This window comes from Macaca nemestrina, chromosome 14 (assembly GCF_043159975.1).
Source record: "Macaca nemestrina isolate mMacNem1 chromosome 14, mMacNem.hap1, whole genome shotgun sequence".
NCBI lineage: Eukaryota > Metazoa > Chordata > Mammalia > Primates > Cercopithecidae > Macaca > Macaca nemestrina.
The window spans coordinates 29,020,269-29,037,238 of record NC_092138.1 but is presented as its reverse complement, the minus strand read 5'-3'; the positions used below and the strand labels follow the sequence as shown (position 1 = coordinate 29,037,238).

Here is a 16,970-nt window from a genome sequence, read left to right as displayed (position 1 = left end):
CTAGACTCAAAGCTCAGCCTAATTTATGGCAAAACAACCTTGCCTTTTATCTGCCATTTAGCTGTATGCCTACTAAACACTAAATCGAAAGAGTCTCTATAAATATCAGCTTGATTTTTGCCCTTGACACAGTGTATATAAAATACCTATGGTGTGGGTAGGTTTGAAAACACTGTAGGCTTTTATCTTTATTTTTCTGACAACACAGAGCACATAATCACAGTAAATGTTTTCAGTGCCAAAAATTTGTCATGGGCATTGTAATCATGATGCACAGCTATCAAGTTCTTATATTTAAGATACAAGGTGTAGTGTTTTACATTCTTTGCTGCTGAATATTTTGGTTTTCACTCACTTACACCTGTGGAAAGCAATATAACAACTATTCATCCCTACTGTGTTCAGAGCACACAGCAAGATGCATTAAATCAAACTAGTCTTTGTTGAGACATGAAGTCTTGTGTGTATGGTACAAAGAATATAGATGTAACCTGAGGTAGAATTTCATATGACAGAGGGACACTAATAACATGCTTGGGTCTTCAGAGGGGAGACATATCCCAATAGTTTGTTGAAATCATTAGTAAATTTGCATGAAGTAGGGACAGGCTTTGAAAAAACAGTAGGATTTGAAAAGATGATAAGGACCATCTAGAAGAAATGACATGAGCAGAAGCATCAGAGTTTACATCTTCAGAGCACATTCAGGGGTAAAGAGCTCCAGTTAGACTAGCCTGGCAAATGTCTCTAGGCAGGCATTAAGTAACAAAAAAACATTGGCTGGTGCCATATTAGTGAGGGCCTTCTATGTCAAATTGAAGCACTGGCACCAAGCAATGGTGAGAGACTCAAGGCTTTGAATAGGGATGTGATGTGACCTGGTCAAGCACAGATGTCAGAAATGGATTCGTGAGGAAAGAATGGGAAACTGGGCCAGGTGTGGTGGCTCACGCCTGTAATCCCAGCACTTTGGGAGGCCGAGGCAGGCAGATCACCTGAGGTCAGGAGTTCAAGACCAGCCTGACCAACATGGAGAAACCTCATCTCTATTAAAAATACAAAATTAACGGGTCGTGGCAGCATGTGCCTATAATCCCAGCTACTTGGGAGGCTGAGGCAGGAACATTGCTTGAACCCAGGAAGCAGAGGTTGTGGTGAGCCGAGAACATGCCATTGCACTCCAGCCTGGGCAACAAGAGCAAAACTGCATCTCAAAAAAAAAAAAAAGAAGAAGAATGGGAAACTGAAATTAATTCTTTATCATTAGAGAGAACGAACGTTTTGATAATTAAGAAGCTGCAGGTTTGGGTGACTCAATGAAGGAAAGGAGCCATGAAGTATGAAATCATATTAGAATGATTTCAAATAAAAGAGGAAAGTGAGGAAAAAGAACTGCTTTGGAGTGAGATAAGAATTTAGGGTTGTAGCACGGCCATGTGTAGACATTTAGAAGGCCGGTCATGGTGGCTCACGCCTGTAATCCCAGCACTTTAGGAGGCCAAGGTGGTTGGATTGCTTGAGCCCAGGAGTTCAAGACTAGCCTGGGCAGCAAGGCAAAACCCCGTCTCCACAGAAAATTAGCCAGGTGTGGTGGCATGTGCCTGTAGTTCCAGCCACTCGGGAGGCTGAGATGAGAGGATCACCTGAGCCCAAAAGGTCAAGGCTGCAGTGAGTCATGTTTGCACCACTGCACTCCAGCCTGGGTGACAGAGTGAGACACTGTTTCAGAAAAATTTTTTTTAATTTAAAAAAGAAGTTTAGAGATGTCCTGAAGGAAATATATTGGGCTGCAGCTTAGGAATGAAGTCAGATTAAATGCAACAATTTAGGAATTTTCTGTAGAAAGACGGTAATTGGAATCTACCTTTAAAAAGCTCTCAAATCTATCCACTTCTCCCTTGAGCTCCCCAGCTACCCCTACTCATTCAAGTATTACCATCTCTTACCTGGACTGTTGAAATACCTCCCAGTCGAAAGTAGGTACTTCCTGTGGGATCTTCCCACAGCTCCCTGATTTTTTCCCTCCAGACCTTATTACAATGTGTAATTCAGGCTTCTTTAATGTTCAATATGGAATAGTTATCTGTTGTATTTATCCCTGAAGATCCATCAACTTCCACAGTGCGTGGCACTCAAACATTTTTTTTTTTCCAACAAAAGAGTCAATGAATGTAAGTACTAGAAAGTAGAGAAAAGAGTTAGAGAACTTTAGTGAACACCTTTAGGGCACAGGAAGAAAAAGTGGGAAAGTCAAATAGAAAGACAAAGAACCAAGAGAAGCCAGGGCACAATAGCTAAGGGAGAGGGGAGATTCAAGGTGGGGTGGTCAGAGGGATTGATTCTACGGATGGAGGAATAACATGAATAGCTGACATTAACTAAGTGCTTTTTGTGTGCCTAAGACTTGGCATGGATTAACTCAGTTAATCTTCACAATAACTTTGGTAGGAATTATTTGGTAGGAATCCTTATTATAGAGATAATACAGGTGAGAATAGACACCAGAAATATTAGATACTTAGCCCAAAAACAAACAAGTGGAGGAGCCATGAGTCAAACCAGGAGTCTTAACCACCCTGCAGCCACACCAGCTCCTGCTAGCAACAGGACAGAAGATAGTTTAGTGGGCTAAGGAGTGTGGTATTAAAGATGCAAAAGCAAAAGGAGGACCAGCTGCTCTTTGTAGTCTTTAGTCATAAAGAGAGGATGGCAATGCCTATGATTCTGAGTTAGGATATTTCCACATTAGGTCCCCAAATCTACAGAAGTTACAAGAGCACTCATGTATCACCAGCCATGAAAACCTAAGGAATATGCTCTTATTTCAGGAACAGGTAGTTTTTGATCATGTCTTTAGGGTACTCTATCAGCTGCTTTGACATTGACTTTGACATTGACTTTTTTACTACATTCCAGTGTTGTTATTGACTTAAATTAGTCCTTGAGCGAGGAGGAAGAAAGAATCTGACTTTGGCAATAAAAAGCCTTGCAGTATTCCAACTTGCTTTTTCAGTTTTAAATAGTTCTGTGAATCATTCCTGTTTCCTTTTTTTTTTACAAGTGGGGAAGTAAAGTCCTGCCAGAGCTAGACGGAAAGGCACCTGTATTTGCATTTTAACCTGAGTTTTGAATAGCAAATGCACAGGTACAAGATCCACCAGCAACAGCAAGGTCAGCCAGACATTCTGGAAATGTGCACCTGAATGATGAACTGGACCAACTGGTGTCTGTCATGTTGCAGAATGTCGCTCACTCTTAAAGCTCACACATGTTAAGTTGTTGGCAGATTTATCAATTCTTTTAATTAAAGGACTAGGATGATATGAGTAACGGAACTATTTTGTTCCTAATTGATGCAAATCTTAAAAATACGTGACTAAAATCTGTTCCCAGAAGTTCTCATTACAGAAGCCTTTTAATTTGTTTTAAGATATATGCATATACCTTTCTCTTTTTGTTCCTTAAGATTTCTTAATCGATGGTGATTTTTCCTAACCCAAACTCTCCTAACTGCAATGGTCAGCTTTCCACATACGGAGATAGAATTTTTTTTTTAAGCCTTCCACTCTGAAAGTAGGGGTCTTGGCCTCACAAGGACGACTCAGCCCCCTTTCCAGATGTTGGCAATCCAATAGAAGAGCACAGAGGAGATGAAGCTCTTTTTAATATTTTTTATCACTTTTTCAAAAGTTAATTCTCTCTTGGAATTTATTCTTTAAAAAAAAAAAAAAAAAAAAAGGGCCCCTTACAGCATCAGAATAGTGTCTTACTTTATCCAATACTTCAGGTTAGACCACACAGCCTGACTTTGTCTCACCTATAAAATTGCCCAGTTCTCTTAGGCCTGTTCATGGGCAGGGAAAAAGACTGCAAGCACAAAACATACGGTTCAGGTTGAATATTGCAAGAAAAATATAAGAAAAAGTATTTCATTTTTTTAAAAAACTTCTTAACAATTTATGGATGCTTTGCTGAGGAAAATGCTTTTCAGAGGTTGAATATTGCATGACAATATAAGAAAAACATTTAAAAAAAAAAAAAAGCTTTTTAACAAGCAGAATTAATTCATGGATACTCTGCAGAGGAAAATCATGGTGTCAGGAATGCTTTTAAGCTTGACCACTCCTAACTTGAATAAATGATTCTGGGTGCCTGTTAGGAGCATCCACAGTATTGTCAGAGTCTTATTACAACGTGCTTTTGAAGCCAGCTTACTGCTTTGGAGGAAACATTGACAAATGGGTGCTTTGGGCTGCGCAGGGCACAAGACTGTGTTTTTGCCAATTGAAAATTCCTGTGTTGTCAGCCATCCAGGCCATACTCCTTGGTATCCACAAACCCAGAGCTTCTAAAGGAATTGGGATTTGCCAAAATGACACTGGTAAGCAGGCCAGCAATACAGTTCTATTTTTGTTGGCTAATTTAGTGACATTTGTTTTCAGAAGTGTAATTCTAGGAATGTTTACTTCAAGCTCACACCTGTTGTCTCTTGAGCGAGTGTGAGGGATAAGTTACCGTGAATAATAATCATAGTGATAAGAGCTAGCAATTAATTAAACACTTTATGCTGGGGACTTTTCTAAGCACTTGACTTGCATTGCCACATTTAACTTTTACAAGCACCCTATATGATAGGTAATATTGTCAGCATTTTACAGATGAAGAAACTGAGACACAAGGAGATGATGTGACCTGCCTAAGGTCATAGAGTCCATGCTCTTCATTGCCTATCCCCCATGTCCTTATCCAAGTCTCTCTGAGAAAGGAAGCACTAGCACTGATAAATATGAGTAGGGAAATTAGCATCTGCAGATGGTCATTCATTGTGAAGAGTTGTTGAAGCTGTCTGGGTGGGTACTGTTCCCAAGCCATCATTTCAGTATGATTGAGAATTAGAAAGGTTAAGGCCCTTCTACCACTTACTTCTGTCTGCCAAGAAAGCATCCAACATCTGTTAGTGTTTTCTTTTAAGAGTCTGGCCCTCAGTGCTCCTGATGTAAAACAGTCTTTCTCTCTCCCATGGTCTGTGCTACCGTATGGTGCAGTGAGGCACTGATACACCTCCATAGAGAACCAACCAAAGGGTCTGGTACTCAAGCATTGGATCGGTGGTAAGAAGCATTTCCCATCACCCCTCCCTTCCTCCTCCAATCTTGACATCACTCCTCCTTCGATTAGGAAGGCTGGTTCCACATTGTTATCAGGCCACTCTTAGATCACTTGGGTTAGAAAATCCCACAGCCCACACCTCTTAAGTGATAAGATTCTACTCTCAGCTCCTGCCTGACTCCCTTCTGAACTTGACTTTTTGAGAGAAGAAGCGTGAACCCTCTGGAATAATTGATACTCATTTGCAGCGCGCACTCAGTTCTCATTGATGGCAAAGATGCCTGTAATGCAGAATAACCATATTTTTCGAAGGCCACATGCCATAGTTCACAAAGCCTTTTCTCAGGTGGCATCCATGAAGTGGCAGCCACAGGTAACTGAATCTTCAGGCCTGATCCCCTCTTTCCTATAAATATGAAAAGGCAGTTGGGCTGAGCAAGAACAAGAAGCATAAGAAATTCTGGATTATTTTATCCCTCAACAATGATCTATAGGCTATGATCCTTCAAGGTGTTTCCTAGCTAAAGTATAGGAACAGCTTCTCATGTTGGTTCAGAGACAGCTGTTCTGACAACCAGGGTTGTCTGTGTGAGAAATACCAGGTATTAAGAAGTCTGTTGTAGGGGAGAATCATACAAACTAGTAGAAAAAGAACTTTATCATAGAGGAAAACACCCCATTTGCAGGCATTCTTCCTGAACACTGAAAAGGTCCTGAGTGTCAAAGCCCCACCTATACCCTGAAGCCATCTCAACAGACTCGGACCTAGACCTTGTCTCCTGTCATTTTCTTTTCAGAGCATTGCCATCTCTTTTGTCTGGCTGCATCCAACTATTTTTAATTCCCTTGCCTCCCTACTGTCTGCTGAGTGGATAATTAAACATGAAGTTCTATGCTTTGTTGAGATTATATGTTTTTAAAGGACTTGCGACAGGAAACTGAACGGCACCTTCGAAAGACGCACTTTGAGGGCCGGGTGCGGTGGCTCACACCTGTAATCTCAGCACTTTGGGAGGCTGAGGCAGGCAGATCACGGGGTCATGAGTTCAAGACCAGCCTGGCCAACATGGCGAAACCCTATCTCTACCAAAAATACAAAAAGTATCTGGGCACGGTGGTGGGCACCTGTAGTCCCAGCTACTCGGGAGGCTGAGGCAGGAGAATCGTTTAAACCCAGGAGGCGAAGGTTGCAGTGAGCAGTGCATTCTAGCCTGGGCGACAGGGCGAGACTCTGTCTCAAAAAAAAAAAAAAAGAAAAGAAAAAGGTTTTGAGAAGAAAACCACTAACTTCCAACAAGTTTAAGATTATGAGAACAGAATTCAGACAAAGACACATTCTAGCTGTGTCTTCATGCTGAGAAAGATACAAGCTTGTAGAAACTATTGGTGGTTGGTTTCTCTGCTTTACTGCTTAAGAGTGTGGACACTGGAGTTGACTGCTTGGGTCTCTGTCACTTACGTGCTGTGTGATATTGAGCAGATTACCTTGTCTCTCTGTGCCTCCAGTTTTTCATTTGTAAAACAGAGATAATAGTATTACCTAGCTTATAGAGTTGTTGAGAAGATTGAATGCAAATAAGCTTTGTAACACTGACACATGGAAAGCACTCAATCCGTGCTATTAGCAAAACCTTTATGGAGGGTTGAGAAAACATGTGCTTGTTTCAGATTTGCATAAAATTCCCATCTTGGAGCCATTATGATAATCCTTCCTGCATGTGGCCTAATAATAACCTCAAGTGATTTTATTTTGATTCTTCATCTCTCAGCCACCCCCCTGGGAGGAATAACAGGAGCTGTGTGTCTATATATCTAGAGCTCTCTGATAATGAGTAGATGAGATGAACAGGCCTTTGGGTTGACTGGCTTCCTGGTTCTTTTTCTCATTCAGGTGCTGGAAAGCTTCAAGATCATGGACTATAGCCTTCTGTTGGGAATTCATTTCCTGGACCATTCCCTCAAAGAGAAAGAGGAGGAGACCTCACAAAATGTGCCTGATGCTAAGCGGCCTGGGATGCAGAAGGTTCTCTACTCAACAGCCATGGAATCTATCCAGGGTCCAGGGAAATCTGGAGATGGGATCATCACAGAGAACCCGGACACGTAAGTACAGCCACACACCCACCCACCCTCTTGATTGTGGTAGCCCACGTCACTGGGTAATTATAGACAGTCACATTCACCTTAGGGTGGGACTCCAGGAACTAATTTCTACTTGGTGCTAAAATGGGTTAAACTGGTCTCCATTTCTATTCATTTAAAGATAACTAGATGAGTGGCAGTTCCTCCAGTTATTACTCCTTCATCCACTTGGTTTCTTTTTTCAAATGGCTCCATTTTTTTTTTTAAACAATGGCTGAAAATGTTTTTGTCCCCGTTAACTACATATTCAAAACATTCACTGCAAGAGGAAAGAATAAACTTTGAATTTGAATAAACATGTTTTATTGTTTATTTTTTTATTTTTTTGAGACAGAGTCTCCCTCTGTCACCCAGCCTGGGGGGCAGTGGTGCCATCTCAGTCCACTGCAACCTCCACCTCCCAGGTTCAAGCGATTCTCCTGCCTCAGCCTCCAAAGTAACTGGAATTACAAACATGCACCACTACATCTGGCTAATTTTTGTATTTTTAGTAGAGATGTTGCCCAGGCTGGTCTCACACTCTTGGCCTCATGTGATTCACCTGCCTTGGCTTCCCAAAGTTCTGCGATTATAGGTATGAGCCACTGAGCCCAGCCTGAATAAAGATGTTTTAAGCAAATACACAATGAGAATGATGTTTGCAATTCAGAGCTTTTTATCTGCCTAAGGGGATTCTGTTGTTCTAGTCTTGCACCCTGGCAGATGTGGTCTCTCTCAGCCAGATGTGATAGTAACTACAGGATTAATTTGCATGTATAAAGTGCATATTGACTAGCAGAAACAATTGCAACCAAAGTAAGTTATTGAAATGGTAGACTGCATCAGGTATGCGTACTAGCTGAGCAAGGAGACTGGAAGAAAGAAATCATTTTCCACGGCCATAAATGCCTGCCTTCTAGAATTCTCCAACAGTGACTAAACCATGGGCATATTTCACTTTTGTAAAGGACATTAACACATATTAAATCTTTTGAAAAGTTATTTCTTGCAAATCAATCTAAATGTCCAATAATCAGTTAAATTATCCTGTATCAGTGAAATACAATAAGGCTATTAAAAACCACATTAGCATTGAATATAAGGAAATGTTTATCATTTAGCAAGTAAAAAATGTAATAAATAATACCCCTTCTCGACTAATACACACACACACACACACATATACTAGAAAAGTGTACCGGATGTTAATAGTAGTTATCTTTGCATCCTAGGAATAACTGTTTAATTATATTTTTCCTTTGTGTTTTTCTGTATTTTATTTTTTAAAGTAAATATACATTACTCTTTTGATCAGAAAAAAAGGTATTGCATTTTTTAAAAGGAATATTTTATAATGGTCTAAAAATTCTTGCTCATAGTTTAAAGTAGGAACAAGTTTTAAATTGAATTCTTCCCATCCAGCTCTTCAGAGTTAGCAGTTATCATATTATTCTCCTTTGTAGGGAAGTATTAATACATCATTCTGGATTCCCAGGATGACCTTAACTGATGCCCAAAAAACAAAAAGAAAAGAACAAACAAAAAAAAGATAAGTGGGAGATAGCCCAGAATTCTTAAAAACGGTCTATTTTTATTTTCAGTCTATTTATTAGAAATGATTTTTTAACTTTCTATTCTTATAATATGTAATCAAATATTTTCTCTTTTGCTCTATCAACAGAATGGGAGGCATTCCAGCTAAAAGCCATAGGGGAGAAAAGCTACTTTTATTTATGGGCATTATTGACATTCTACAATCATATAGGTAAGAAGTTTGAGGAGTAGTCTTTTATTATTTCAAAATCAATCTACAAAAGCTTCTGAAAAATCACCAAATGAGAGTGATGTTACATTCTCTTTTTAATTTTTCCATGGATGTTTAGGTTAATGAAGAAGTTAGAACATTCCTGGAAAGCTCTTGTTTATGATGGGGTAAGTGACCTATTTTCCTTATTACACTGTATATATTTCTGCTTTCTCAGAGACTTCAGAGTATGCGCAGAAAACTGTGTTGCTACACTCTAAGAGGAAATGAAACAACGGTCTTTATAAACTCAGAATCTTAGGCTAGTAGATCAGTTCAAATTTGAGAATAAAGACGACATAAATTTGAATAACTATTCAAATATATGACATCCAGCCTAGCGGCCAAAAAAACAAAATGATATCTGTGTCTGTGTGAAATCCAAAGGACCTAACTTTGAGAGGGTCTTTTTCTGTAGGGATGATTAGGAGGGCAGTTGAAATGAAGTTCTCACACAACCAAGCTACGGTAAATGTGAGCCCTGACTCTGATGGTGGACAGCCTGGATTTGAACTCTGCATTCACTGCTGAACTAGCCATGTGACCAGGCACAGTGCTGGTTATGTGGCCTCTTACCCTTGTTTATCACCTATACCAGGGGGATAGTAATGACACCTGCCTGGTGTGAGCATGGGACAAAATAATGCATTTCAGTGTTCAACACAATGCCTAACAAATACAGACACAGAAAGTGAAAACTTTTTAATTGGTATGTGTTTCTGCATCAACATTTATACATGCTAGCTGCCTGAGGATGTCTTTTTTATAATTATTTTTTTTTTTTTTTTTTTTTTTTTTTTTGAGATGGAGTCTTGCTCTGTCACCCAGGCTGGAGTGCAGTGGTGCGATCTCGGCTTGCTGCAACCTCCACCTCCCGGGGTCAAGCAATTCTCCTGCCTCAGCCTCCTGAGTAGCTGGGTCTACAGGCGTGTGCCACCACGCCTGGCAAATTTTTGTATTTTTAGTAGAGTCAGGGTTTCACCATGTTGACCAGGCTGGTCTTGGACTCTTGACCTCAGGTGATCCACCTGCCTTGGCCTCCCAAAGTGCAGGGATTGCAGGTGTAAGCTGAGAATGTCTTAATTGATGTAACTGAAGAAAAACATCAGTTATCAAAGAGCAGTTTCTCCCATCTTTCTCTCTCCTTTCTCACATTCTGTCTCTGTCTCTGTCTCTGTCTCTCTCTCTCTCTCACTGTCTCTCTCTCTCTCTCACACACACACACACACACACACACACAGAGTTCCATGTAGACATTAGATTTCTACTTCCTGCTACTAACAACATTTATTGGCCTAAGTTAATAACTTGAAGTGGCAATTCCAAAAAATATTTTTGTCAAGGATTTGGTCACACATTTCCTCTTAAGATGTTAGTAGATACTTTCTTTTGAAAGAGAATAAATTATAGATGATATTCTTCTTCTTCTTTGGAAAGGAACACATAATTTCTCAGTTCTGTGGAAGACTGTTAATAACCTTTCAGCATGAAAGATCTACATTTTGTCCACTGGCTAAGGACTGACTGCAGTCAGAATGCACTTTTAAACAGCAGGTTCACACATTTATTTCCAAGAAGTAACCTCTAAGCTGGGTGTAGGGGCATGTGCTGGTAGTCCTGGCTACTCAGGAGACTGGGGAAGGATGATCGCTTGAGCCCAGGAGTTCAAGTCCAGTCTTGAATACAGTGAGACCCTGTCTCTAAAAGAAAAATTTTAATTAAAAAAAAAAGAATTAACCTCGATCTTACTCAAATAAAAAATTCCTCCTATGAAAGAAGGTCAATATGGTAGGTGAATTTTATGTTTCCTTCAAGCTGAGAAAGGAAGGGACTGCATACATAGTACCTTGAACACTGAAGGGGAAAGAGTGAATACCCTCATTCCATTCCCCTTCTGTTTTCTGAGACCGTTTCAGTTTCCTGTTACCAGATGGATCTGCATCGTCTAGTCTTGTACTGACCAGGTGCTTCTAAGCTTCCCCCACCTTTGTCTATTTAAAACTGAACACATTGCAGGGAGACCAAGGCGGACGGATCACTTGAGGTCAGGAGTTCGAGACCAGCCTGGCCAACATGACGAAACCTTGTCTCTACTAAAAATAAAAAATTAGCCGGGCGTGGTGGCACATGCCTGTAATCCCAGCTACTCAGGAGGCTGAGGCAGGAGAATCGCTTGAACCCAGGAGGCAGATGTTGCAATGAGCCAAGATTGTGCTACTGCACTCCAGCCTGGGCGACAGAGCAAGACTACATCTCTAAATAAATAAATAAATAAATAAATAAATAAATAAACAAACCAACCTATCATTTGTTTTTCATTTTTTTAATGAAAATTTCTGTGCTGTATATATCACGAACTTATTTTTGTTTCTTCAGACATGGCTCTTACTTAAACAGTGTTTATTCATTCCAAAGGGAACAACAATGTAACTTCTCTATGTAACTTCTCTTTATAGGCAAGGGCTGAACCTTGATCCTCTATGGATACCCCTTAGGCTCTTGCCTTCTACTGATATTTCTAAATTACTGCCTTGTTGGAAGAATGTGTCCACTTCAGGCCAGAAAGAGTACATTTTAAAAGATGTAGCAGGGCCAGACGCAGTGGCTCACGCCTGTAATCTCAGCATTTTGGGAGACCGAGGAGGGCAGATCACTTGAGGTCAGGAGTTTGAGACCAGCCTGGCCAACATGGTCAAAACCTCTCTACTAAAAATACAAAAACTAGCTGGGTGCGGTGGTGGGTGCCTGTAATCCCAGCTACTCATGATGCTGACACAAGAGAATCACTTGAACCCGGGAGGCAGGAGGTTGCAGTGAGCCGAGATCCGCCACTGCACTCCAGCCTGGCAACAGAGCAAGAGTGTCTCAAAAAAAAAAAAAAAAAAAAGAAAAAAAAAGAAAAGAAATTTCTCTATTGGAGTCCATAAACCTGAATTCAAAATGAAGCATTATAGAAGCAAATTTACTATGTCTGCAAGTGTACAGCTTAGATACATGATTTGGATAAATGATTACTAAATAAACATAGAAAATTAGCTCCTGCATCCATCCCCTTTCCCTTCATCCACCCCCTTTCCTGAATTTGTAATCAAATGACCCTTCAGCCCTAAAGACTCCTGCCAAGCACGAGAGAAGAATGGAGTTAACAGTTCAATTCAACTCTACACAATCAGCAGATAATTCAGGGCAAAGGAGTCATCTGTTAGCCTTGTCTCCTAGGAATCCTCCTAGCATCTCCTCACCTTGTTATTGGGAGATGAGACTAGAACTATTTTTTAGCTTAAACGTCAATGTCACTCTTACATTAGGATAGTTTTGTTTATGCCCCCAATTTTTGTTCATGATTAAGGGAGTTACCCTTCATTCCAGATGACACTTGATGCACTGATTGCCTGTATGTAAAAAAAGAAATTAAAAACTTCTCCCGGGACACAATGTTGTGAATGAGGACAGCTGTTTTGACTGATGTAGCACAGTTTTTTTGCTGACTCTCCCCTGCTAGGTTTGGTCTTCAGTGTCTAGAATCTTTGTTCCGATTGAGTCTATGCCCTCCTCCCTCAGCCCCAGACTCCTGGGCCCCGGGGGACACAGGGCATTCCTGTTCTCTATCTCTGGGCCACCTTTGGTTAAGAATGTTGGCTAACAGAGAACCAACTGCATAGATCTCTCTTCTGACTTGAGATGAGCACTAAGAGGTGACCCTGTGATCCTGTTTTTTTGTCTTTTCAGGACACTGTTTCCGTTCATAGACCAAGCTTTTATGCAGACAGATTTCTAAAGTTCATGAATTCCAGAGTTTTCAAGAAAATTCAAGGTAAGATTCTTATGAAATTTTTTTTTTTTTTACTTTTAGCAGCTAATTTCATTATGTATCTTTACAAAATCTTTATTGGAAGAACTAACGCATTTCTCTCCCTGCAGCAGTTATCACTTAGTAATTATGGTTAAGTAACCCAGTCTGGTGTTTATTGATGTCCTAATCATTAGAGTCCTGTTTAGTGGTGAAAAAATTTAGAAGCTATCTAAATGTCCAACCATATAATATATCGGTTGAATATGTTATGATACAGTCAAATAATGGAATAGTATGCAACCAATAAAAAAGATGTGTTAGCAGCACATTTAGTTTGTTAAATATAGATGTATTCACCTTATATGTAGTTATCAGTGTATATACCTTAAATGCACAGCAGAATTCTAATGGAATATACAAAACAGCAGTTATTCTCATGGGACATTCTCCAGGATAGATCATATGTTAGGCCACAAAACAAGTCTCAATAAATTTTAAATGATTGAAATCATACAAAGTATCTTTTCTGATCACAATGGAATGAATCAATAAACAGTGAAAACTGAAAACTTGACAAGTATTTGAAAATTAAACTACACACTCTTAAACTACCAATGAGTTAAAGAAGAAATTACAAGGAAATTAGAAAAACCTCAGAGATGAATGAAAATGAAAACAAACCTACCAAAAATTTATGGGATGCTGTGAAGGTATTGCTCAGAGGAAAATTTATAGCTGTAAACTCTTACCTTAAAAAAAAAAAAAAGGAGGCCGGGCGCGGTAATCCTAGCACTTTGGGAGGCTGAGGTGGGCAGATGACTTGAGGTCAGGGGTTCAAGACCAACCTGGCCAACATGGCGAAACCCTGTCTCTACTAAAAATACAAAAATTAGCCAGGTGTGGTGGCGTGCACCTGTAATCCTAACTACTTAGGAGGGTGAGGCAGGAGACTTGCTTGAACCCAGGAGGCAGAGGTTGCAGTGAGCCAAGATCATGCCACTCTATTCCAGCCTGGGCACCAGAGTAAGACTGCATATCAAAAAAAAAAAGAAAGAAAGAAAAAAGAAAAATATCAAATCAATACCCTAACTTTAAACCTTGAGTAATTAGAAACAGAAGAGGAAACTAAACCCAAAGCTAACAATGCTTATTCCAGATCAAGGGAGTATGTGGGCTTTTATTTTCCTTTATATTGATATTTATTAAATTTTCTACAATTAATATATCGTATCTGTGGGAAGTTTTTAAGACATGTGAAAGGAGAAAATAACCCTATATATAGTTGTTTTATCATTTTGCTATTCTGTGATCCAATTTCATAAACTAAAACATGATAATTTAGCCACACACAACTGAAAAAATAGAATGTTCATGTTTTATATTTAAATAAGACGAATTTTCCTGGTAATATTTATTGGAGATTTTTTAATTAATGAAAGTCAAATACTTGCAATGTAAAAATTTTGGAAAATACAAGAAGAAAAAAAAAGAAAATTCTTGAAATGCCACAACCCAGAGATATCCACTGCTAATATTTTGATGTACTTTCTACCAATCTTTATTTCTATGCTTTGTGTATTTACATTAAAATGATAGCATAATGGTACACAATTTTAGGTATAGTACTCTTTTTTCACATAGCATTGTAACACGTATAGTTTATAATGTTATATTTTCCATATCATTGTATATTCTACAGGGCACCATTTGAAATTGCAACACATTAAAATTATATGAGTGTGATATAATCTATTTTTTTTTTGCCGGAATCTATTTAATCATTCTTTCAGTATTGGGCATTTACATTGTTTCTCCTTTTTCTATTTCTTACTAGTTTATGAACATAATTTCAGACAAATGTTGTGTCCAAATTTAGGATTATTTCTGTAGAATGGATTCCAAGAAAGGGGTACTAGGGTAATAAAATGCACGTAACTGCACAGAGAGATTGTGCCACAGAAGGCTCCCATGAGAGCCTGTATTTTACCAGCCAGCATTGTGGTTTTAAATTATGCCACTCTGATAAGTAAAAAATGTTATCTGATTGATTTATTTTGCATTTCTTAAGTACTGGTAAGGTTCAACCCTTATTCATATTTATTAGCCATTTGTAGTTCCTTTGAGAATTGAGCTTTGTAACATTTGACCATTTATATTGGGTGTTTTCTTTTTCCAAATTATTAATATCAATTCCATGTGTTAAAGATACTAACCCCTTTTTTAACCTTATTTCACTCTAAGGGAAACTTTCTTCCACATTTGACTCTCCCAATGGTATCTTAAAATTGCTGTCAAATTGACATCACCATAAATTATTTGCCCAAGGTTTCTTTGGCCTAGAATAGACTATAAGATAGTGTTTATTGAGACTGCAAGCTTACATGAATACCAGCTTGTGGTTCCTTGTTTTGTTTTGTTTTGTTTTGTTTTGTTTTGTTTTTTTGAGACAGGGTCTCACTCTATCACCCAGGCCTGACTGCAGTGGTACGATTTTGGCTCGCTGCGACCTCTGTCTCCCGGGTTCAAGCGATTCTTCTGCCACAGCCTCCCGAGTAGCTGGGATTACAAGCATGCACCACCACGCCCAGCTGGTTTTTGCTTTTAGTAAAGATGGGTTTTGTCATGTTGGCCAGGCTGTCTTGAACTCCTAGCCTGAAGCGACCCACCCACCTTAGCCTCCCAAAGTACTGGGATTACAGGCTTAAGCCACTGCGCCCTGCCGTGGTTCCAGTTTTTAAGAAAGATTTTTTCACCTTTCTTAGCCCTGTGCCAAGATTGGAAAAACATGGGTTTCACTGCAACCCCCGGTGCATTTTGGAGGATGCAGCCCTTTAATGTTCCAGCTTTGGTGAGCCTCCCTTAGGAGACTCCCCATCTTAGGAGGTTTTTCTTTCTTAGGGGCATATAAATTAATGGTACGATCAATGGCATCTTCAATTTCATAAAAGATGGCATGTGTCACAGATTTTTCCAGTTTGGAGAATGTATCAGGTTTTTAATGGAACAAGTTTTTTAACTCATAGGTAATCAAATCTATTGACATTTTCCCATTTTGATTTTTGATTTTATTATCTATTTTTTAATAATAGCTTATTGAGATAGAATTAAGATGTGTACGCTTCACCCTTTTAAAGCATACAGGCTTACGATTCTTGATTTATTCACAAAGTTATGCAATCATCACCGTTTTCTAATTTTTAAAATTAATTAATTTATTTATTTTGAGATGGAGTTTCAGTCTGTTGCTCAGGTTGGAATGCAGTGGCGCAATCTTGGCTAACTGCAACCTCTGCCTCCTGGGTTCAAGTGATTCTCCTTTCTTAGCCTCCCAAATAGCTGGGATTACAGGCGTGAGCCAGCACACACAGCTAATTTTTGTATTTTTAGTAGAGATGGGGTTTCACCATGTTGGCCATGCTGGTCTTGAACTGCTGACCTCAGGTAATCCACCCGCCTCAGCCTCCCAAAGTGCTCGGATTATAGGCATGAGCCACCATGCCCGGCGATTTTCTAATTTTAGAAAATTTTCATTACCCCAAAAAGAAACCACATACCCATTAGCAGTCACTCCCCATTCCGTCCTCTTCCCAGCCCCTGGCAACTACTGATTTACTTTCTGTCTCTATGGTTTTGCCTATTCTGGCATTTCATATAAATCATATAATGTGAACTTTTCTGTTTGGCTTTTTGCATCTTAACAGAATATTTTTGAGATTTATCTGTAGCATCGTAGCATGTATCAGTAATTATTCTTTTTATTGCAGAGTATTCCGTTATATTGATATACCATAGTTTGTTTATTCATCAGTTGATGGATATTTGGTATGTTTCCATTTTGGCTATTATGAATAATGCTGTTACGAACATTCATGGACAAGGTTTTGTACGGGCATATATCTTCATTTCTTCTGAATATATACCTAGAAGTGGAATTGCTGGGTCAGATGGTAACTCTCTGATAACATTTTAAGGAACTGTCAACTCTTTTCCAAAGCAGCTGCATCATTTTACAATCCCACCAGCAACGTATACAGGTTCCAGTTTCTCTGCATCCTCACTGACATGTTATTGCCTTTTTTTCTTTTGGCCATCCTGGTAGGTATGAACTAGTATCTCACTGTGGTTTTGATTTACATTTCTCTA

The 16,970-nt window shown here is 39.3% G+C and overlaps 1 protein-coding gene across 4 annotated transcripts in view; it reads left to right on the top strand.

Annotated features, from left to right (window-relative positions):
- Positions 1 to 16,970, top strand: part of LOC105491781 (phosphatidylinositol-4-phosphate 5-kinase type 1 beta) — a 307,266-nt gene that overhangs the window by 206,499 nt on the left and 83,797 nt on the right. For all 4 annotated transcript variants that reach the window (XM_071077710.1, XM_071077709.1, XM_071077708.1 and 1 more), the window contains 4 exons: positions 7,001 to 7,212; positions 8,912 to 8,995; positions 9,114 to 9,162; positions 12,764 to 12,848. In XM_071077710.1, coding sequence (XP_070933811.1) covers positions 7,001 to 7,212; positions 8,912 to 8,995; positions 9,114 to 9,162; positions 12,764 to 12,848 — 430 coding nt within the window. The remainder of the gene's footprint in view (positions 1 to 7,000; positions 7,213 to 8,911; positions 8,996 to 9,113; positions 9,163 to 12,763; positions 12,849 to 16,970) is intronic.